This window comes from Mastomys coucha, unplaced genomic scaffold, assembly GCF_008632895.1.
Source record: "Mastomys coucha isolate ucsf_1 unplaced genomic scaffold, UCSF_Mcou_1 pScaffold22, whole genome shotgun sequence".
Lineage (NCBI taxonomy): Eukaryota > Metazoa > Chordata > Mammalia > Rodentia > Muridae > Mastomys > Mastomys coucha.
In genome coordinates this window covers 67,874,910-67,899,698 of record NW_022196905.1, presented here as the reverse complement: position 1 = coordinate 67,899,698, position 24,789 = coordinate 67,874,910, and the positions used below count along the sequence as shown (strand labels likewise).

Below are 24,789 nucleotides of genomic sequence, written 5' to 3'. Positions count from 1 at the left end.
TTACACTAGGCTTTTTTCCCTTTATAGCCTTACTGGCATATCTGCCATGAAAATGCTTATGAAATGTAATTTAGCAGTATCTCTTCTGTATCAGTTTCCTGGAACCACATCTCCCAGAGTCCTTTGAGTAGCCTGCAGCACTCTCCCTAACCTAAACTACCTACCATGTGAACATGTATTTCTGCTTGCTTACTTCATTCTAGTTGTACTGGCTTCTTTTCCACTTCTGAATTACTCTAGGCATATTTCTGACCTAGGCCCTTTATACAGGCTAGCTCTTTTTTATGAATACTTGTTTCCAACATCCAGAAACTAGGTCCTTATCTTCAGAACTCTGTCAATGAGAAGCCTGTCCTCCTATGTAAAATCAGAACTCTCCATTATTTCTTACCATGTACATCTTTCTTTTTTCATAATTGTATTCTGTCAGAACATGAATTAGCCAGACATGTTAGAGTACAGACTCTTATTTATTTATTTATTTATTTATTTATTTATTTATATGCAATTAGAATTTACTATGTAGCTGTGGCTGGCCTTAAACTTCAAATCCTCTTCATCCTTCTTAATCCTGGGTGTACAGTAGGCATGAACCTTTACATCTTATTCTAGACTATAAACTTCAGACAAACTTCTTGTAAAAAGAGAGACCTCAGTAAACTATTTTTTATAAGAATAAATAAATACATTCTTAAAACATTTATTGTTGTATAGCAACTGGCCTTATAAAGTGAAGCCCAAATCTTGCAGGGTTTTGTTTTTTGTTTTCTAATTTGAGGATCTGGGTATGGTGAGGCACTCCTTTAATTTCAGCACTTGGGAGGCAGAGGCAGGAGAATCCCTGTGAATTCAAAGCCTTCCTGGTCTACATAGCAAACTCTAAGACAACCAAGCCTATCCAGAGAGACTCTCACAAAAACAAAACCCACTTGGGAAAGTTGGGCTCATGAGATGGCTCAGTGTATAGACATTATTGTTACCCAAGCCTAGCAACCTGAGTTTGATCCCTAGAGCCTATGTGAAGGTGAAAGGAGAGACCCGATGCCACCAAGATGTCCCTTGACTTCCATGTGAGCTCTGTGACACAGATGTGTCCAAGAATGCACACTGTCTTAGTGTGGGTTTTGTTGTTCTGTTGAAACACCATGAGCAAAGCAATCTAGGGAGGAAAGGGCTTATTCAGCTTACACTTCAATATCATTATGATATCTATATCATCATTGACAGAAGTTAGGACAGGAACTCAACAGGGCAGGAACCTGGAGGCAGGAGCTGATGCATAGGCCATGGTGGGGTGCTGCTAAAAGGCTTGCTCACCATGCTTTCCTCAGCCAGCTTTCTTACAGAACCCAGGACCACCACTCACAGCATGCTGGCCTTCTCCCATCATTCATTCACTAAAAAAATGCCCTGCAGTCAGATCTTATGGAGGCATTTTCTCAATCGAGATTTCCACTTTTTATTAACTCTAGCTTGTGTCCAGCCAGCAGAAACACCATACCAAAAGTGTACACACACACTAATAAAGTTTAAAAATGAGGGTGAGGGATTGAGATAGTAGGCTTATTAGTTCTGTGTCACACTGGCCTATATAGTAAGTCCATTTATTTCCAAAAATAAATAAATAAATAAATAAATAAGTAAGTAAGTAAATAAAATAGAGCTGGCCCTGGAATGTGGAGCTTTACGAGAGAGCGCTTGCCAGGGTTCTGGATGTGACCCTTAGCACTGTAAAAACCAGAAACTTAGGAGGACAGCACAGCATTTGCTCTTTGGTCTGCTGTCTTATCAGAGACAAATAAGACTGAAGGGAAGATTTACTTTTCTGACAATATATTGAATTGATATTTAAACCAGGATTAGAATTCAGGCATTCCCTCTACATTGTTTTGCTCTTCCAGCTGCACCACATTAGCTTTCTGTACTTGCCAGTTCTTATTTTACCTAATTGGATTGCTGGCTGCAAGCTTGCCATTTCAGTTGAAAGCCTGTTGTTACTGCTTAGCTTTCTTGAAATCAACATGTTTTCCATACCTTGTTTTCTACATTCTACTTCATGACCTTGGTTGGTTAAAAAGTTGGAAATTTTGAGAGATGGAGGGGGAGGAAGAGCTCATATGTTAAGAGGACTTGTTGCTTTTATAAAAGACCTGGGTTCAGTTCCGAACACCCACATGGTGGCTCACAACCATCCCTAGCTCCAGGTCCTGGTGATCTGACACCCTCTTCAGAACCTCTTGGACACCCTGTACAGCCACAGTGCGCAGACAGACATACATGCAGGAAAAATACTCAGAAACATAAAATAAGTAAATCTTATAAAAAACTAAGAGCACTGACTGCTCTTTTGGAAGACCCAGTTCAATTTGCAGCACCCACATGGCAGCCCACAACTGTCTGTAACTCCTGTTTCAGGGGATCTGACACCCTCACACATACATGCAGTCAAAACACTAATGTACATAGAATAAAAATAAATAAATTATTTTTAAAAACAAAACAATGGAGAAGTATGGAAGCTAGATATAGATGGGATCTCAGCGCCTAGGAACATGAGGTGGCTCAGGCTTGCAAGGGGAGCAGAGACTGGACAACATCAGGAACTTTCTGGTACCTGGCTAGCAGAGATCAATAACCCCAGGTTCAAGAAGAAAGACCCTGTGTCTAAAGAGTAGGTAGAAAGTGGTGAAGAAGGATAACTGACCTCCTGTTTCGGCCTCCATGTGTGCATATGCAGAGACACAGAGACAGAGACAGATAAAAAAATCCCAAACCAAAATGACAAAAGTGCTTTAAAATGCCCTCTTTTGTTTTTGGTGGTTGTTGTTGTTTAAGACAGGTTCTCATGTAGCTTGGGTTGACTTTGAATTCCTGATTTTCGTGCTGCCACTTCCGAGTTTTGGCATTATGGATGTGTGTCCTGACTCCTAGTTTCTGTAGTGCTTGGTATCGAACCCAGGGTTTAGTATATGCTAGGCAATGTTATGAGTGTTACTGACTGAGCTACATTCCCAGCCCTGAAGTATACTCTAAAGCTAGTAGAGTTCTCTCTAAATATTGGTATATCTCTTGTACATAAATTTCCTTGTTGTCTTAAAAACAAAACTCATTTTTCTTCATATTTTAATTTTTTTATAATTATAAAGAAAGGCATAAAGACTATTTACAAGTTGGGAAGTTGTATTTCCCAATGAAGTAGAAAGTGAAACTTAGGATCACTAATATACAAAAGGACTCATGGGTTTTATGTAATTGTTCCTAGTTTTTTTTTTTCCTATTTTTTGATGTGCATGTATGTGTTGTGTGTGTTATATGTACTTTTAAAATGTGTACAAGTATGCATTTGGGTGTATGTGTGCATACATGTGTGTTATGTGTTCTTTTTAACGGTGTGCATGTTCATGTGTGTGGGGGGTAGATGTGGGTTGTCTTTTCCTGTATTGCTGTCACTCTACCTTTATTTTCTGAGATGTAAACTCACAGAACCTGAAGCTCATACTCTTCCTCCTATCTTTCTCCCTCTGTGCTGGGTTTGCAGGTATTGTGCCTGACTTTTATTGTGGGTTCTGGGGATCCAAATGCAGGTTCAGGCTAGTCTCCACAGTCTATCCTTAGTCTTCAGATTTAGTCTTAAATACTGATAGATCTTATTAGAGTAGTTATTGAAAACATGAAAATAAGAAATGTCATCCATAGTCTTTATTCTTTAGGATTAAGTATTGGATGGATTTGATTTTTGTTTTCATATGTAAATAATCACATTAAAATTTAGGCAATAATATTTTAGGTTTTTGCATTTTTCATTAAGGGTTATATTGGGAACATTCACCATTATCCTTTTGGGATTTAAAAAATGTGAACAGTGAGACTATTAGATTATAAAGAAAAGAAGTACTCACGGGGGCTTAAGATATAGGACTCTGCTATCATACAGCTACTCTTCAGCGGTTCTGATGTTTTTCTCTGCTCTCTGGTCTAATGCTTCTCATGGTGATCTGCCTACTTAGTCCTCTCAGCTTCTGCTGTTGCAGTGGGAACTACTGACTACCCCTCCTTCACTTGGCAGTTTCTGCTTCCTACTGTCTGCTGTTCATTTTTGACTTTCAGGCTTCACAATTTTATTGTATCTTGACTTGAATTTAAACCCTTTTTGTATATTTCAGCCCCTACCCACAATACCATCTGTTTATTAATACTTTATATTCATGTATGTCCATAGAAAAACAAACAAACAAAAAAACCTGTGATTGAATTGAGCAGTGTTGTTGAGTCCTGCCACTTCCTGTGTTGCTAGCTAGTCCTGTAATTGTGGACTCACTATCTGGAGTAGAGAGGTCCTAATTAGTTGTTCAAGTAATGGGTTAATGGGCTTTCTTGTCTAGTGTATGTGCTTTTAGCTGTAATACATTATTACATATGTTGTAATTAATATTGTAAAATGTTTCTATTTTAAATTTTTCATTCTTAAAAATAGCACTACAACTCAGAAACAAGGGAAATAAACATTGAACAAATATTTTTGGTTCAGAGTGAAATAAATTGAAGCAAGTGGATACTGGTAATTTGGTATTTAAAAGACAAAATGTAGTAGGAATTCAAAACAGTGAAAGCTAGAAAATTTGCTGATTAATATTTTATGCTTTGATGCTATGGCAGCTCATAAAATAAACTATCTTCTTACCTACTGCTGGTTATTTAACACTGTGCTTCATCATTCTATAAAAGCTTTGGTTCTACTGGAAACTCTTTATATGCTACATTTTGTAAGTTACTAATTATGATTATCTTAATGAGCAACTTACAAAATGATATCTTACAAAAGGTATCTTAGACCTTCATTCTGTCTCAGACACTCTGTGGACGGATCCAGGTTCTGTTCACTCCACCTTTAAGTTAGATAGTTCAAGCTTCTGTGCTGTTGGCACAGTGACATATAATAACATATTGTTTCCTTTTTGAAAACAGATTTGGACTGAGCAACAAATTTGAATCAGAATTCCCTTCTTCATTAACTGGAAAAGTGAGTGTCTCTCTTATTGATCTCCTGTTTATATATCTCAAATTAGTTTCTCATAGAGATGAGAGAAATGTGTGCTAAGACCTGTTTATTGTCACTCAGCATCTCAGTGTTGTTTCTTCCCTTCCTTTAGGTAGCTCCTGAAGAATTTAAAGCCAGCATCAACAGAGTTAACAGCTGTCTTAGGAAGAATCTTCCTGTTAATGTGCGGTGGCTGCTTTGCGGCTGCCTGTGCTGCTGCTGCACGTTAGGGTGCAGCATGTGGCCAGTCATTTGCCTCAGTAAAAGAGTAAGTTGAATTACATCTTTCCATTTACATTTAGAAGTGCGAAACAAGTCTTACTTTTACCTTTTCTTTTTCCGTTGAATGAACCATACTGTTCTGAATGTTATATAGAAATAATCTGATACAATAAAGCAAGATTAATTGAGTAAGTTATATATTCAAATATTATAAAACAGCTGTGTAATACTATTCATAATTTTTATGCATTAGGAAATTATACTCAAAGAGTACAGCACTATGTCTGTATACATTAATTATGGACTAGAATGGTACCATTTATTTCTGTGTCCATGGACATACTTCTTAACTTCTTTAAATCTGATTGATATAGCTATAAAATGATAATATTCACCTGTGTCTAGACATTTGAACCATTTTCCAAAAACGCCTTGATATGAGGAATCTATGAGTGTTTTAGTCTGTTGAATAGGTTGTATTTCTTATGATCCAAATCACCTTGTAGTGTACAGTCTCCCTGGCAAGAGCTCTGCTGTCAGCTAAGATGTCTTACAGCTCTCCTTTTACTTTTAAATATCATATTATATATGTCAGTATTCTATGCATTCATGGTCATTATGTGAGTCTCTGTTGTCTAGCCAAATTAGAAGAGGGTGTCAGATTCCTTGGATGCCAGTGGCTCCTGGGAATTGAACCCTGGTTCTCTGCAAGAGCAGCCAGTACTGCCAACCACTGAATCACCTCTCCATTCCCAAACATACGAGCTTTTGGAGGGGTACTTCAAATCCAACCCATAACAGAAGTTGTCAGTAAGGCGACTAATATTATTACTAGTACTATGAGAGTACCCATAGAGGAGATAAAATGCTTACAGTAAAATAATATGGGTTATTTTATTTTTGTACTTTACAGCTTCTCTATAATGAATATACACTGACTCCGATTAGGCAAAATAATCTGAAGACCTAATTTTCAGTGCTTATAATGAAAAAGTTCCAAGATGTTAGTTATAGATATGCCAAAATAATACAAATCAAAAGTTGGTTTTTTGTTTGTTTGGTTGTTTTTTGCTTTTGTTTTTTTGAAGATTTGTCTTACTCCTTGGACTTGATTAGCTTGAAACTCACTGTATATATCAGGTTAGCCTGAACTAAGAGATCTGCCTACATCTGTCTCCCAAATGCTCTAGCCATGTGCCACCATACCCAACATAGCACCATTGTTTTCGTTATCTTAAATATTATACTTACAGGTGTAAAGTTGATGTAATATTCAGCCATGTGTGGTAACTCAGGTATGAAATCCTAGCACTCAGGCTGAGACAGGAGGATAGTAAATCTGCTACATAGGAAGTTAAGACCAGCCTGGAAAACCAAAGGAGGGGCAGGTGTCAACCAAGTTGGCTTGAATGTTTCTATGGAAACATTTAATTTTTGTGCTAAATAATGGCAAGGAAATGAAGGAAACCACATTTAATTTGTTACTTGATTTCTATTATAAAGTTAGAGGTATATTCTACTGAAAATTTTTGAGATGATTTATTGCTAGAAAGGAAATGATGCTTTTATAATAGAATTGTTTTTTTATAATGTTTAAAATATTTACATTTCTCATAAAATTCTTTATTATTTGTGTGTTGAACTGGGGGTGGGGAGGGGCGCGGGTAGGTACCACAGCAAGTGTCTAAAGGCCAGAGGACAGCACTGTGGAGTCAGTTCTCTTATGCCTTTAAGTGGGTTTCAGGGTGGATCTCAGGTCACTAAGCTTGTGTGGCTGAAGTTTTTGCTGGCCGTACTTTCTTAGAGACTTTTTACCCTCATAATTCTTGCCAGATTGTCTCTAGGCCGCAAAACAAAACAAAACAAAACAAAACAAAACTGTCTGACAGTCTTTGGATCCACAATTGCATTTTCTGATCTTCTTCAGGCCGGTCTCTCACTGTCTTCCTCAGTTCAGGCCTTGCTGCTGTCTGAGTGGCTGTCCAGTTCATATGGTTACTGTGCTGGGCTTTGCCTTTTGGATCTGGCCTTGATTTTGAGATTTGATCTGATCTTTTCTTTCTTTCCCTCCCTCCTTCTTCCTTTTCTTTTACTTTTTAAATGAATAATACAAGATATTTTAATATGTGAATGGTATATTTAAAAAAAAAGTGAACACCTTATAGTTCTCTATACATTTCCCTGCCTTGAGTATACACTTCTCAGTACCGTGTCATGAATGTATGGAGAGTACTAGAACACCTTTGTGAGATGGGAGACAGGATATCAGGAATTTCTAGCCCTTCATTGTCGTGTCTGGTAGTCTAATAATACTATAGCCTATAAATACTTGCTTAGTATAACATTTAAAATACTCTAAATACATTAAATAATTTTTTTTTCTTTTGGTTTTTTTTTTGAGACAGGGTTTCTCTGTGTAGCCCTGGCTGTCCTGGAACTCACTCTGTAGACCAGGCTGGCCTTTGAACTCAGAAATCTGCCTGCCTCTGCCTCACAAGTGCTGGGATTAAAGGTGTGCAGCACCACCGCCCGGCCATTAAATAATATTTTAGATTACAAAAACCCAATTATATGTCAAACAACTAAAATAAGAAACTGGAAACTATTTGAAGACATGTGAAAATGCTGTTCAGTGATTGCATTAGCAAGCTGTGAATGACTTCACTGAGAATTAGGAAAGGAGGATTTCATAAAAGAAAACAATAGCTGCAGTATACTCCAGGCCCATCCATACTGGATGTCACATTTGCCTATCTCTTCTCCTTATAACAAGACTCTGGTAGAACCCAGCCAAGTGACAACCCCTTTATAGCAGAAGCAGCTAATCAGTCATATTTCAAATCCTTGGGATTTGGAGGGGAAACGATAGGGTTAAAACTAGGACTAGGGAAATAGAAATAAGAGTGCCTACAGATGGGATATGAGACAGCCAAAGTAACCAAAGTAGAGGAAGGACAGAGCTCTGTAAAAAACCACTGGTCTCAGCAGGTTCCGTTTGGCTTCTGTGAAGCCCCTTCCTGAAGAACATAGTAAGGAACTATTGCTCTTTCCCCTAGCAAGTTCAACTTTGTAGTAGTTATACTTTTATATGAAGTCCTAGATCTAACACATCTGTTGTAACAGAATGAATCTGGGTAAGGATGATATCTATGAAGCCTCTACTTATTCCAGGAAAGTGACCACCCTACGGCGTAGAAGAGGAGAGGGAAGACAATGGTAGACCAAAACTATAGGTCTAGCTTTGAGGGACTTGTTCCATCTTGGCTTACTCCATGCTTACTCTAAGTGTGTACTTTCCTGCCAGACAAAAATAGATTTTGTTTGTTCTAAAACAAAACAACTAAATGCTTCTAAAATGCTTTAAAACAGATTTATCAAGTTGTTCTTTATTAACATATATGAAATAAGATAGCACATCCATGGTTATCTGGTCTGAAGGAAAGAATCTATGATTTCAGCAAATGATGTGAAAGCACCATTCCTGTTTGGTTACTACAGTTAGTGTTTCACATAGATAGCTGAAGAAGATGCATTTCAACTAGAGGTTAAAAAATCAAGATGCAGGGTTGGAGAGATGGCTCAGCTGTCAAGGGCACTGACTGCTTTTCGAGAGGTCCTGAGTTCAATTCCCAGTAACCACATGGTGGCTCACAACCATCTGTAATGAGATCTGATGCCCTCTTCTGGTGTGTCTGAAGACAGCTACAGCGTACTCATATACATAAAATCAATCAATCAGTCAATCAATCAATATCAAGGTGCTTTTTTATTCCTGTCTGTTTTGTGGATTCTGACAGTTCTATCTAGGCATTCCTTATTAAGAGGCCCTGAAGAGGTAGAGATCAGTGGTAAGACACTTGCCCAAGATTGCAAGGTCCACTGTTTGATTCCCCAGCATGACACACAAAGACATACACACACACACACACACACACACACACACACCTATACACCTACACACATACCTATAATACCTACACACCTACTTGGCATTAGTATTTTAAAAGTGGGCTAAAGTGCTGCCTGATCTTTAGCTTGTGAACCCCTCTTGTCTCTGCATTTGTGACTCAAAATCTTTTTACATGGCTGTAATTGTCTCTGCCTCCAATATAAGTCAGGACCAAAAATATACTTTATTATGCAACTTAGAACTCATCGTCTTCCTCACTGTAATCACTAATTTAAGTAAGTAAACTGCTTTGCCTTTAAAACTTGATACCAGGTGGTGATATACACCTTTTATACCAGCACTCAGGAGGCAGAGGCAGCTAGATCTCCAACTTTGAGGCCAGCTTATCCTACATAGAAAGGGGCCAGCTAGGGCTAAACTATGAGACTTTGTCTCAAACAGAGCAGCAACAACCCCTTCCTCCCCCCCACAAAAAAACGCAAAGCCCTGTCTCCAACTTGGTTCCCCTCTTACGAGGATCTTGTTCCACAGAGTCTGTTAACAATCTGTTATTATCAGTTATTATTTTTATGCCTACTAGATTACCTTTCTATTAATACTACTTTAGTTTTTGAGAATTCTTTTGTAATTTTAAAAAAAGTAAATTTTCAGTGTAATGCTTTATAGTTTTTATGAATGCAGCATTACAAAGCTACTCATAAAAAGTACATAGCATTTTTTTCCCTTGCTTGTACTGATGGTCACTATCTGTCTATGTATAGTTTTGCCTTTTCTAGAGTATTATATCAGTGAAGATACCTAGTTTATGTAGCCTTTCTATCCTGACTTCTTTGCTTTAGCTCAGCACATTTGAAATGTATCTATTTTGTTTTATATATTAGTGGTTTATTCCTTTTTCATTGTGAGCAGTTTTTACTATATCTTCTCCAGGGTATGGATGAGCCTTTCACAGTTTGTTTATTTGTTGTCAGTTGAAGTTAGTTGGATTGTGTGTGGTTTTAGTGATTCTGAGTAAGACTTGCCTTATTTTCATATGAATATAAAAGTGGGATTACTAGATAATGTAGTAATTGTGTGCTTTATTTTAAGAGAAACTTGTTTAAAAAAAAAAAAAAAAAACTCTTTTCCAAAGTGGCACGTAATTTTGCATTCACACAAGCATTGTGTGGAGTTGCAGTTGCTCAGTGTCCTGGCCAGGGCTTGGTAGTATTTAGAGGTGGTGGTGGTTCTGTAGAACTGTCATGGTACTTCTAGTTGCCGTGCCCTTGTTAAGTAATGATACTATGTTTATTTGCTACTTGTCCATCTACCTTTTTAGTATTGGAGACTGTGAAATGTTTCTCAGTGGTAGAGTGCCTTCCTGCTATGTGCAAGGTATTCAGCCTGTAGCACCACAAAACAAAACAAAGTAAGAAATGAAAGAGTTGAAACAAATTGCCCACTTCCCTCTCTTTTTAACAGGGCGTCTCACAGTGTAACTCTGGCCGGCCTCAGACTCAGATCTACCTGCTTTTGACTCAACTCCCATGCCAGCACTTGGGGTTAAAGGCAATGCTAAGTGTGAACTTAGCCTTCTCATTTATTTATTTTAAGAGCACGAACCTACTTTTACTTATCTACTTGTCATTAGTTTAAATCCTTGAGGATATAGCATCACACAGATTCTCATCCAATGACCTTAGCAGAAAGCAGGAACGTTGCTTTGGAATTTGACACAAGCTATGCCACTGTTGGGCTCTGATAATCCCAAATTATACTGTTTTTTCTCAGTTTGTCACAAGGAGGATTATGTTATTGTTTGCTTTGAACAAGTTATAACTCTTACCTATGTAGAATTTTATTTCACCTTGGACATAAGTATGTTTTATTTTAGACCAGCTGTGTGGTCCCTTTCGTTTTGGAGACCCCATTACCTACAGCTAACGAATAAATGGCCTCAAAGACTTCTAGACATATTTGCCTTTACAAGTCCTTTTCTCAGCAGACCTTATGACTCCAAGATGGAGGAAAGTACATCTTGCCTGTTTAAAGCTGGTTATTTGTTGGTATGAGATTTTTTTTTTTAAGTGATGGAGTGCTTACTTAGCATTCAGAATGACCTGTCTTTGAACCCCAACACTGAAGAGGGGGCAGGGCAAAGAATATAAAAGAATATTTTAAAAGGTTCTTTTATTATTTGTATGTGTATGTGTCTATCTTTGTGCCTGTGTGAATTATGTGTACCACATGCATACATGAGCCTATGGAGACAAGAAGAGGGTGTCAGATCTTCTGGAGCCAAAGTTACAGGTTGTAAGCCTCATGTGGGTACTGCGAACTGAACCCCAGTCCTCTGCAAAAACAGTAAATGCTCTTAACCTGTGAGCAGTCTCTCCAACCTTGAATCTCTGACTTTCTAAAATGGCTGTTTTCTATGTTGAACTTGGACAGTGTCTCGTTATGTAACCTATACCGAGACTTGAACTTAGTATTATCCTGCGTCTCAGCCTTTGGAGTGTTGGAGGTATAAAGCATGCACCACTGTGCCAGGCTTAAGAATATCTAACATCATTCTGATGTGTCTTGTTAGATATGTGTCAGTATTATTGTTCTAATGTATAGCCTGCCTTTTCTATTTTCTTAGCAATGTCTTTGGCGGAGCTGAAGTTTTGATTTTGGTGGTCTAGTTTATCACTTAAAAAATTGTGCTTTTATGCTAGGCTCACAAATCCCAGTTTGTATTAGGCAGAGGCTTGTATCTCTGAATTCAAAACCAGACTAGTCTACATTATGAGTTCCAGGCCAGCCAGGGCTTCATAGTGAAATTTTGTTTCTAAAAGAAAAAAGGAAAAAAAAAATAGTGCCTTTACTATTATGCCTACTATTTTGCCTAAAGCAAAATTGTGAAGATTTTGATCTTTCCCATATTTTGTATATATAGGTATGACAAGGAGAGGAGGTCAAAGTTCATGTTTTGACATATGACTCTCTAGGCTTTATAAGTCATAATTGTATGAATCTCTTTCAGGATTTCATTATGTTCCTTGTTGATCTTAACATTACTATCACACTGTCTTATTTACTATAGCTTATTTACTTTAGCATAATGTTCAGTGGTGTGAATCTTGCACATTTGTGTGTCACCCCCTCCACCCCCTTGAGTTGGGGTCTCATGTGGCTCAGACTAGTCTTACTGTGTAGCAGAAGATGACCAAACCCTCTGATCTTGCCTTCACTTCCCAAGTGTGGGAATGGCAGGCATGTGTTTTTTAGGGACTGAGAGCCAACTCTGCTTTGTGCAACTGAGGCAGGGCTGTCTCAACTAAGCTACATTTCTTGCCCTGGAATTTTTTTCTTTTTCAAGATTTTTTGCTGATTAGTTTTTCCGTGCAAATTTTAAGTTCAGCTTGTTAACAGTTACAACAACTACTGACTTTTTTGAGGTTTTATATGTATGCTTAAAGTTTGCCTGCATGTATGTCCATGTATCATGTCCTGTAAAAGAACTGCAACAGTGTCAGTACTCTTGATCCTGTGACGATCCTGAACCTTATTGATACTTGGAGAATAGTTCAGCGTAGAACTGGAGTCCTCAATGTAAAGACAGAAATTATATATTAAAACCTAATTATGGAAGAGAATAGCATAGGACCATTTTTCATTGAGGAAGAAAGACTTTCAAGAGCTGGAGAGTCGGCTCAATGGTTAAGAGTAGAGGACCTGAATTTGGTTCCCAGCACCTATGTCAGGCTGCTCATAGCCACTTGTAACTCCAGCTTCAGGGAATCTGATGGCCCCTTTGTGGCCCTCACTGGTACCTACACTCAGTGCACACATTCATGTGCCACTTCCTCCATAATTAAAAACAAATCTTTAAAAGATTTCTTTCTTACATTTTTTACACAACGTATTTTGATCATGTTTTTACCCTCCCCCAACTCTTCTGTCTTCTCCCAATCTCTCTACCCACCCAACTCCCTGTGTTCTCCCTCCTTCTTCTCTTGTATTACTGGTCAATACTCAAACTCAACCCTGGACATTTTGTGCATGGTCTCCAAGGAGAAACTAGTTACCACAACCAAAGACATAGAGGTTTAACAGTGATGGAGTCTGAAAAGAGTAGGTGTGCTAGAAAAGATCATGTTTGAATAACAGAGGAAGAAATAAAGCAGGTGAGGTGCTGGAGAAGTAGCTGAGAGCTACTTCTGATCTGAAGTGTGTGTATAGCGGGGAGGCATGATGAGGATGGCTGACTGACTGGGCCTGGTGTGGCCTTTTGAAACCTCAGGATCTACTCTCAGCTACACACTTCTCCAACAGGTCAGCTACACACTTCTCCAACAGGTCACACTTACTCCCACCAGGCCAAACCTCCTAATCCTAGTCCTTCTCAAACAAGGCTACTCCCTGGTGACTGAGCATTCAAATCTATGAGCCTATCATGGCATTCTTATTCAAACAACCACAGGTTCTTCCCAGTGGTAAGTACACATGGTTTCTAGTGAAGCACCCTCTCTCCAACTCTGCCTTTTTAAAAAACTTGTAAAATCTTAAAAATAAAACAAACCTTGGGGATTTAATCATACAGAAGTGAGTGTGGGCTGCAGAGATGGCTCAGCCACTGAAAGCACTTGTGCTTTTCCGAAGGACTTCAGTTTAGTTCCATCACCCCTTAGCGGAGCCATCTGTAACTCTAGTTCTAGGGAAACCAAAAACTGGCTTTTTCAGGCACCTGCACTCATGCGGAAATACCCAGGTACAGATAACACAAATCTACACACAATTAAAAAAAATAAAAATCATCTCAAAGAGAAACAGATGGAGAGTGCATGTAATACACTGTAATGCATTAATACATTAATGCAGTGCAAGAGAAACAGGAGACCAAACTGAAGGAAGTGAGTGCTCTTTGTCTAATTCTAGGTATGGAATCTGGGGGCTTTCTGCTCTTTCCTTATTATCTTCTCAGTCTAAATACAAGGAAAACAGTAGTTTTAAAATCTTGAGTTTTTTTTGAAGTCTTAAATTTTGTAATTCCAGAAAAGTATTTTCATAAAAGACTGCTTGTATCTGAACAGTAAGTATATTTACTGTTGCTTCATTTTAAAGGAGGTGGCTCTTATCTAAATTAAGGTATTTATGTGGATAGTACTGATGTTTTGTGATAGGCTTTTATTATAGAGCCCACGCTGGTCTAGGCCTTCTGCCTTAGTCTCCTCAGTTCTGGAATTTTTAGTACTCATTACCATGTCCAGTTTGATCATCTGTTTTTAATTAAATAAAAATATTACAAATGTCTAATAGTGTTATTGGGATCTTACAGCACATTAGTAACTGAACCATTTTTCTAGCTCTGAGATTGAAATGCATCTGTAAGGTGCCAGTAACACTACTGAATGTTTAAACTCAACATTTGCAATTTTGATATGTGTCTCAGTTGGCTGATAATCAGTACGTTAAATACAGTCCTAGGATGTCCATATGTTTTTCTATGTTTCTGTTCTCTTCTGAAGTTCTGTTTTCATTTATTTTTCTCTTCTGTTTTCTTGACTATATTAATCATACTTTTAGTTTGAGTTGGTTATTTAAGGCAGATAACCTGGTTTGTAGCTTAGGTAACTTGCATGTAATAGTTGACCATTTCTGTTAGGATAGCTTCAGAAACACATTCCTTATATATTCATAGTTCTGTCCTGTGGTGGAGAGGACGCTCTAGAATATAACCTTGATTTCAGATCACAGCACCACTGTGTTCTACTGTAGCTGTAAGCTCCTTGTCCTAGGAGTTTGCACTTTGGTGTGTAAAAATGAAAGTAGTTCAAGCTGTCTTGTTGGGAGGAAAGCACCTAGCTTGCTCAGACTCTGAGTGACAGGCCGCATGCTTGTTGCTTTCATTCTTGTTTCTCCTGTTCTTTATTGCAGCCAGTCAGCAGGCGCCTTCTAGTTTGTTGCTTTTTCCTCACTATCAGTTCTAAGACAAAACAAAACCTAGAACTCCTTAATGGCATTTTTATCTTAATGAAAGTTATTTGACTTAATGAAGTTTTTCTAATTTTCTGCTGTTATTTGAAATTAAATTTTAGCTTAAAAAAAATCTTACCAAGGAATTTTTTCAAATATCATTCTCAAATATCAATTTCCTTAAAATTTTGTGCAGCATTTTATATATGCATGTGTTCATGTGACCTTTTCTGGAAAAAGTTCAAAAGTTCAATACTTTTATTAGTCATAAAGTATCAGTATAGCTTTTTAAAAAAAAAGATTCACTTGCTAACCTGATGAAATGTCATGCAACTGTGCATTACTGAGCTCCCTTAAAGTCACCTCAAGTGTTCCTGCTGGGCACATGTCTCCAGTTGCTGGGGACTCCCCATCTAACTGCTCTCCACCGCATGTCCAGATGCTGCTCAAGGCTGCCTTACTTATGTGACTATACTATTTGAAAGTCAGTGTTCATATTTAGATTTTTAGAGGAGGTTTTACATACAGGGAAGACATTTCCTATGAGGAATCCGTTCATATTTTTGTTTATCTTGGCAAATTCCAGGTTTTGTATATGTAATTATACTGAGATACACATTTTGATTTTTAGCTCATCACTGGAATGTGGGATTAATTCAGAACAAACGGAAATGAATTACTTAATTGTCTCTTTAAGTTGAAATAGTTCAATCCAGATTATATACAGTTTCCTTCTGAAAGCCTCAAAACCATTGTTGTCTCACATATTTCTACAGTTTCCATTTGTATAATGCATAAGCATATATCCTTTTTTGAAAAACATGTAAGAGTTAAAAATAAAATCACAAATGCTTTAGCAGTATTATTGTAGTTAAATCTTAATTGATGTTACATACCTAGCAGTTTAAATTTCAAAATGTTTTAAATGAGAACTTTAATATTTAAATTTGCCTTGACATTGTTTAATATAATGAACAAGTCTAGTTCAAATAAATTTTAATTGCAGGTTTAAGTTGTTGGACTTTCGTAAATGGATATAAAAATTTTAAAAACCATTATTTTTCCAAGCAACTGATTGTGAGTGCGTGTGACTGGTTCCTTGTCCTGGAAAACTTCCTTCTGTTTAGTGGCTCAGAATGTGAACTTGTGTATGGCAGTGATACTTTATTCCTTAGGAAGGTAGAGCGTTTAGGGACAGTAACAAAAAGACCTTATAGTAAATCAAAATTTAATTTTGAGAAAATCTTAATTTTCTGTTTTAGTAATTTTTTTGTGGTTTATGTTTTACTATTTTAGGCTTGCTTTAAATTACTTCTCGATTCTTTTTTAGAGGTTAAAACTGTATGCCATATTTGCTATTGTTGATTAATCATCTTCTTAGCCATCTTATGAATTCTAATCTTTTTGTTTTCTTTGTAATTTTTATGTTCTGACTCTTTTCCATGATTCTATCAAAAATTTGTACCAAAGGCAACAAAAATAAAGCCAAATGCCTTGCTTAAGTCTAGACTGTCTGCTCAGTAATTGAAATATTTTTGAATTTTAATTACTCTTGAATAGCCATGCAACTGTACTAGAACTAACAGTGAGAAAAATATAACTGTAAAGATGTTAAAATGAACAATGTGTTAATGTTATTGTTTAAAATTGTCATTCAAAATCGCTGTGATGAGGAAGGCTGATGGGGTCTAGATCAATCAGGTTCACTGGATGAGAGCATCTCACAAAGACTTCTTTTGCTTACATGGTGCAAGCTGGTGGTCTTGGTCCTTTTAACTCAAGACTCCATGTGATAAAAGTAGGTTCTGGCAGCCTAGGCAAAAAGGACTGGAGATTCATGGTAAAAAACTACTAACCTGTCTTTCCACCCCAGGGTGTGAGTACTGAAAAGGATTAAGGCCACTGTAGGGAACTTGTACTGAAGCCTGCCTGCACTGCCCTTTCTCCTGTTCTTTCAGCTAAACACAAGAGTTAGTTCCCATGGCTATCAATCTGGTGTTTTTCTCAAGCACTACATTCTTTTAAGAAAGCTAATATGACTTATTTGTAGAAAGTGGGCTAGGAGGATAATGTTTTGTTGGTATTTCGTTTTTCATAATTTGTATTTTTTTCTGATCCATATTAACTTAAAATATTTTGAATTTACAAAGCAGTATAATCACTTGAAACTAAATGACAAGTATTTATATGATTAGATGTGGTGGCCTAGTAAATAGATAACAGGTTTGGCTGTGTTGAATTTTATATTTCATTAGAATAGCTGTCTGACAAACCTGTGGACATAAACTTTTAACTTTTATTTCCAGATGACTAATTAAAATGTGCTTTCTTCTCACTGAAGTTTAAAAGCTTTGAAATAGCTTTCATAATGCTGAAATGGCATATTTCCCCCCTATCTGCCAAATTGGTATTGTACTTCATCCTGAAAATATATTTTGATTTTGTGAACTAAAAATAATTGCATAGTATGAAACATTCTCTATGGTTAAACCTTTTTTCTTCCATTTAATTTGATCTTTTGTTGCTACTAACAAATAATTTGTGGCAGTTTCTTTTTTACTTTTTAAAAAATTATTACTAGAATCACTCTGCTTGTCACCTTAGTGTGCTAGAAATGTTGTACTTGGATCAAGGGTCCTTTCTGGCTTTGTGTTCTCACCTGCTCCTCGCTCTAAGTCACTGCCATGTCAAGTGCAGTGATGGATTGAGCTGCACGTGCAATGGCCTTTGTCACCTGTCAAGCAGGAGACAAGTCTTATAGAAGCACTAATTCACAGCTTTGCTTCACACTCCAACAGAAATATTGAATATTTAGATGATTATACAAAATAGGGCATAGCAAATGTTTGCTTTAGAATTGGTAATATTGTTGGTTACAATTATTTATACCCAACCCTATCATTAAACTCCTAATTAGAGGCAAAGAATAAATTCAAAGTTCCTACATAAATATTTTAGAATTTCAAATTCATACTTTGTTACACAAATATTGGCACATAGTGGATATAAGTAAAAGTTGATATTTTTAAATTGGTAAATACCATGTGTACGTGTATATGTATGTGTGATGATGAGATGTTCTCATTGTATAGCTTCACTTAAATTTCTGATAACTTGGTGGTATGATGAAAAACTACTTTGAGTAATAAGCATTTGTAAAATGTAGCTAAGTTTTTAGGAACTTTTTTTTATAATTTTAATATTAAACAACAGACTTCAAAAGCTACTTTTTCCTACCCTATTTCTTTAACTTCCTCCTCCCCGTTTTAAACTATCAGTAAAAGTAAAACCTCAAATTGTATAGTAATCTTAATCTATTATTAAAAGATCCTAGAAAGGAAGATTACAAGGTGGATTCAGGTTTTGAAATGGTTTTACCATTGGTTTAGCAGCGGGTGGGCAGGCAGATGCCTGCTCATAGGAGAACCTATTGCCATTTTTCACCATTGATAGAGTAGCCTTTCAGAGTCAATGAGCTCTGTCAATGTGAGCTTGTCAAGGCTACAACTTCATAGACCTGAGAGGCGGTTTGAGAGGTCAGCCCTTTTCAGGTTCGCTGTGATGCAAATGAACTTTAATGCTTAAACAACTATTGGAATTTTTATGTCTGCTCCTTGTTCTTTTTTCTTCACAAAGTCATTGACGAGACATTCAGTGCTTTTTAAATTGGAAGTTGCATTGTGCTAAAGACCTAGTACAGATTTACGGAGGGCTGAAAGCAGTTAGATCATGTTCTTTTCATGGTGCGATTAGAATCAAATCGATTTCCCTACAGCCTTCAGCATTCAGATGGCAATTTTAACAAAGCTTGGGGGCTAGACAAGGGACAAAACGACTGAACTGAATGTTAATTACACTCTGCAGCCTTATTTTCTTTTGATTTGGGGCTGACTGGCAACTAAATTAACAAAAAGTGTGACCATAACTGCTGCCCTATTTTCATTTAAAAGGAGAGCTGCCTCTAAAAGGCTATCTTACAAAGAAACAAGTGAGGGCTGCTGATCATTGCTAACAAGGGCACTTTTTCTTCAAAATTCTTGCCAAAAAGACTGTTCAAAAACTGTAATAAATTAGTCATTGACATATTATTGTCAGAAAGTAGTTGATTTTCTTATTTTTGTGACATAAAATTGGAAAATATAAGCACTCATCAAAATTTGTTGGTAGCACTGAATTATAATAGGCATCTGTGACTTCAGTGTCTATAGCTGTTGAGCATGCTGAAGCGTATGTAATGCTGGAACTGGACTCGGTAGAAACTTTAAATAAATCCTAATGTTTTTATGTAACAGTCTTCAAAACCAGCTTGTTCCTACCGGTTTTTCGTCTCACTCATTCTTGCTTGGCATGCAAGTTTTGATGTGATTATCAATACTTAATTACTTACGTACTTATTTATATTATGCTTACTTATATATAATATATATTGTTATTTACTTATTCACATTCAAAATCAGTGGCCATCACTTCTTTCAAGCCACAGCTGCATCGTGGTGCAGTTGATCACGTGGTACTCTCTTCCACACCTGCAGAGTGTTAGTCTCATCCTGTCTCCTGGCTCCACGTATTAGCCTTTACTCACCACTTCCAACGGGAAGTGTCCATGCTGCGCAGTCTGCATGGCAGCAGCCTAGGGAAGTCAGTTGCTCAGCCGACTCCTGCAACAGGATTGCTGGATTGCTTAGTGGATGTTAATCTCAGAGACTACTTTTATGTTGCTTTAAATAAAAATTTGGCTCTGTTTGAAAACTGCACTAATCAGCATACTGGTTTTCTCATATAGTCCAAAAATTAGTTTGGTTTTGTAGCTCATTTCCTCTTTTATTAACCTTCCGTTATTAGTTTTTTTAGACTTACCCTAAAGGCCATGTGTTTTTGTTAGCTAATATTTAAATTATTTTTGTTTTAAAATAGAGATTAAGGGATGTTTATTACTATTTAAATACTGCAAAATGTTTCCTAAAGAAGTAGGGGTTTAAGTTTAAATTTGGCAAATGATATTTGCTTGTAAGGCTAATAGTTTTAAATTAGAAGCTAGTAAGTGCAGAAATACTCTATGATATATATTCAGAAGAAAATCCATGTGTCTTTACAAACTACAGTTTGTGATGAGGTTGCTGCTTAGTGCTAGACCATAGAGAATACAGACCACTCTTCCTTGCTGTGGGTTTATACTTCTTCCCTTTTCACACAAAAAGCAGCTGCAAAACAGCTTTTCTGAAACCAGTCAAGAGTAAACTCTGCCCTCATTTGTCTTCCAGACACGAAGATCGATTGAGAAGTTATTAGAATGGGAAAACAATAGGTTATACCACAAGGTGAGTGCAGCTTCGTACTGTCGGGTCTGAATTGCACAGTATGGAAACAGATGCTTTTGTTGGACTGAAAATATGAAAGGTGGACGAATGGGTGAGTCTTGTGCCCAGGAAAATGGAGCTCATTTCTCTTCTTTTGCCATCCTCATGTCTAGCTGTGCTTGCACTGGAGACTGAGCAAAAGGAAATGTGAAACGAACAACATGATGGAATATGTAAGTTAAAGGGCTGTTTTGTGAGCTTCTCTATTAAATGATCATTTATTTTGTTTCTGATCTTATTCTTTCCATGATTATTAATCAGCAAAAGTGTCAGGAGCTTAATCTCCCTAGTGCAAGGATTTTCTACGGTTCACAGATGCCTGGGTTTCATGTGCAAGACTGATTTATAAAGTTATGAATGACTTGAAAACAAGGCTTCACTGTGTTCTGAAAAATAATAAATTAATTGCTAAGATAAAATGGCCTGAACATGTGCTGATGGAGTGTGAAATTTTAGATGCTGTATAAAGAATAACCACAACCTTGGTTACGCAGCACGTCAGATATGGCGTTTTATATAATGCTAATGAGTTTCCAAGTATGGAAGAGAGCCTTTCAGCCAAGCCACTGGAGCCTGAGATGCCTTTATAGACTGGCTGTCTGTGTTCCTCATGGCTGTAGTGGGTTTTCCAAAGTGTTACTAGAACATTGCTTGTGCAGTTACCTTAAATGTAAACAGATGTTGGCCAACCATCTTGTCCTTTAAAAGATGGATAATTTTGCCTACACATACATACATACATGTATATACACAAAATTATTTTAGAAATTTAATTTATTGATGCCCTGACTTATTTGAATAATTGTTCTTATTTTGAAACAGAATACTTTAAGAAATTATGAATTTATTAATTCTCCCTTGAGAATTAGTGTTTTACTTAGTGTTTTACTTTAAACACGAAGAGGTTATTAGATTACAGAAAAAGATTTAAGAAAGGAGTTAATTATTGAAACTAAAACCAGTCTTTGTGAAAGACCTGCTGTTATATTTTTGAGGAATTTTCTCTATTTGAAAATAACTCTGTGCTGTGTGTGTGTGTGTGTGTGTGTGTGTGTGTGTGTCTATGTGAGTGTGTGTGTATAAAAGATTGACTCTAAAAGTCTTTAAATAGTTGGAAATGCTCATAAAACCATTTTCTGGTTCTTTCATTATCAAATAGCCAAATCTTTCTCTTCTTGAACATCAGAGATACTTTATGCATTCTCTCTGCAACCTCCAAACTATTTGTTCACAAATTAAGAAATTTCGGTTTTATTTTTATGACATCACATTAATTTTGAGGTTGAGAAAGATACATGCTGCTTCTTTATAACCATAAAAAGGGAACGGCTGAGAGACTCCTGTGAGCTTGACCTGGCAGGTGCTATCATTTCATCATTTATGGTGAGAGGTCAATGACCTATTGAAAGAACAGCAATAGTTATTTGGGACATTTCAAGGGTTTCATGAAATAATAATAATTTGCTATTACGCTTTTATAAACTAAAACACCAAGCTTAAACGTGAAGCTTTAGTTACTTTTTGATGTTTCTAAATATACTTTGGAAAGGAAAAAAAAAGCTAATCCCAAACTGGATATAGTCCAATGGTAGAGCATGTGCCTACCACACAAGGGGTTGGATCTCTTGTATTGGGAAAAGAAAAATCTAAATTCTATGATTTCCAAGTGGAGCTACATGAAATATGTTCATTCATATAGTATATGCACTGGACTTTCTTTTATCTTTAATAAATTCTTTCATTACAATTAAATTTCTAGCTCTTTAAAACATTCTGAACTGTATACTTTGTGAAAAATTTTAATTTACCTTGAATTTTTATATAATTAAGTACTTTTAAGTGAATTATATTTCACATAATCATAGAAAGTATACAAAAACTAGTTTTTTTCTTTCTCTTTTTCTTTTTTTCCCTGAGACAGTGTCTCTCTATGTAGCACTGGCTGTCTGGGAACTTGCTCTGTAGACCAGGCTAGTCTTGAACTCACAGAGATGTCTTCCAAATACTGGGATTAAAGGTGTGCACCATCATGCCCGGCTTAAAATTGATTTTAAAGTGATTTTTTTAAAGATATTAGAATTTTATGTTTTTGGTACTTGAAAATAGGAATAAACAAAGCTTGAAAAGTTCTTTAAAGCATTTCAGCTTTATAATCATAGTCTAGTAAGAAGAAAACGCTTTTTTAGTCAGTTAGTTTGAACTCCTCTACTGTGCATACACTTTTGCCTATAGCTTATATAACTTTTTTTGTTAAAGTACTTCCCCTTGATTATATTTTGACTGATAGAAATAATCTACAAAAAATATCAATGAAAACTATTATTTTTGTTGTTGTTACTTGGGTATGAAGTACTTGTGGGGTTTGTGTACAAAATCATTTTCAGGAGACTGTTCTTTAAAACTAAGGCAAATTCAGATAGACTCAGAAATAGCCACATTGGACTGCAGAGTTGGTCCCTCAGTTAAGAGCACTTGTTACATTTACAGAGGACCCAGGCTCAGGTATCAGCCCCTTCATGTCAATGCATAACTGTTTATAACTTCAGCCCAGAAGATCTGACATTCTTTTCTGACCTCTTAGGGCACCAGGTATACACATGTTTTGCGCGCGCGTGCGTGCGTGTGTGCGTGTGTGTGTGTGTGTGTGTGTGTGTGTGTCTGTGTGTGTGTGTGTGTGTCTGTGTGTGTCCATGCAGGCAAATCACATAAAATAATAAAATAATAAATAGCCACTGTTTTACATTTTTAAAATTTATACTATAAAATGGTATGCTGACCTCTGAAGCTTGAAATTTAAAAACACTACAATAGAAGATGCGTTTGATTACCAACGTATTAATTCAGTATGGCCTTGCAAGTTATTTAAATATTGGATCATTACTTTTAGAGCTACAAAGAACCTTTTCATCTGGTCCTGTCTATTTATGGGCGAAGACCATGAGAAGCAGGGCAAAGGAGCACAAAGAAGCAGGGTGGAAGAAAAAGTACTTTCTGAAAAAAATGCATTTTTATTTTATATGTATGAGTGTTTGGGCTGCAAGTGTGTCTATGTACCAGATTCATGTCTGGTGCCATTGAAGGCCAGAAGAGGGCATTGGATTCGCTGGGACCTGAGTTAGAGTTGTGAGCTACCGTAACCACCTACCTAACCAGGTCCTCTCTAAGAGCAGCCAATGCTCTTAACTGCTAAGCTTTCTTTCCAGCCCTAAGAACAGTGTTAAACATTGGTTTTCCTTATATTTGGACAATTTCAAACATGCGTACAATGTGTTGTCACCCTTCTCCCTCAGTTTCTCTTTTTCCACTCCCAACTCCTCATGAACCCTTCTTCCCAGCACAACTTCCTCTTCCCAGCACAACTTCCTCCTATTCATGGTTACTTATCATTTCTTTGTTTTTAAAAATAACCTGCTGGGTTTAATTAGTGTTGCTGGCCTGTGCATTGGTAAAGGATTATTTACTGGATCTTGGACAACTTAGCAGTGCCTACAGGACTCTCGCTCTCCCAGCAGCTATGTATGAATTGCTAGTAACGCCTCAGTAATGGGTGAGGTTGTGTGATCCCTTTTCCACATGTGCCTTGGAATCTTGACCTATAAAGTCTAGTGCAGGTAACCACAGCTGATGTAAGTTCAGTTGTGCAGTGAGCATGGTGTTGAGAAGACAGGCTCTTACACTCTTCTCCCCCTCTTCCTTAGTGTTAGCAGAACTTTGTTGTAGGTTGAGTGATGGAGATACTCTGCCTGGAACGGAGCACTCCCCAGGCACTTTCTGTCAGGGAGAACTATTGCACTAGGATGCTAATGAGCATCTTCCAAGTAAATAATAGTTTGGGAAAGTAGCATGGCTGCACAACACCTAAGGCTTCCTGTACAGTAAGTAGAGAAATAAAAGTGCTTTTAACCAGGAATGGAAGTGTTCTTTCCTGAGGCAAATCAACAAGCCAGTAGAAAATGTAAGTTCCTGGTCCAAGAGGTTAACTAAGTGCATGATCAGATCCTCCCTTGTCAAGACAAAGTTTGTGAGAAAAATGAGTTCCCAACTTTAGAAATTATTGACATCAAATAAAATTTTAACAATAAAAATGTCTTATCTATTTGTCAAAGGGATTTGGGGGTCGGGATTGAGACTATGTACCCCTGACTGTCCTGGAACTGGTTATGCAGATCAGATTAGCCTCAAACTCAAAGAAATGCCTGCCTCTGCCTCCAGAAATCGTTAATGAGGTTCTGGGTTATCAGATAAATGTCTGTTTTAATAATGATAAGATCAGGGTGGATCCACTGGCACAAGTTTTTAATCCTAGCACGGGGGGGGGGGGG

The 24,789-nt window shown here is 37.0% G+C and overlaps 1 protein-coding gene across 1 annotated transcript in view; it reads left to right on the top strand.

Moving 5' to 3' along the window:
- Chic2 (cysteine rich hydrophobic domain 2) overlaps window positions 1-24,789 on the top strand; it is a 37,062-nt gene that overhangs the window by 10,457 nt on the left and 1,816 nt on the right. The window contains exons 2-5 of the mRNA XM_031342756.1: window positions 4,966-5,020; window positions 5,151-5,306; window positions 20,372-20,428; window positions 20,581-20,640. Coding sequence (XP_031198616.1) covers window positions 4,966-5,020; window positions 5,151-5,306; window positions 20,372-20,428; window positions 20,581-20,640 — 328 coding nt within the window. The remainder of the gene's footprint in view (window positions 1-4,965; window positions 5,021-5,150; window positions 5,307-20,371; window positions 20,429-20,580; window positions 20,641-24,789) is intronic.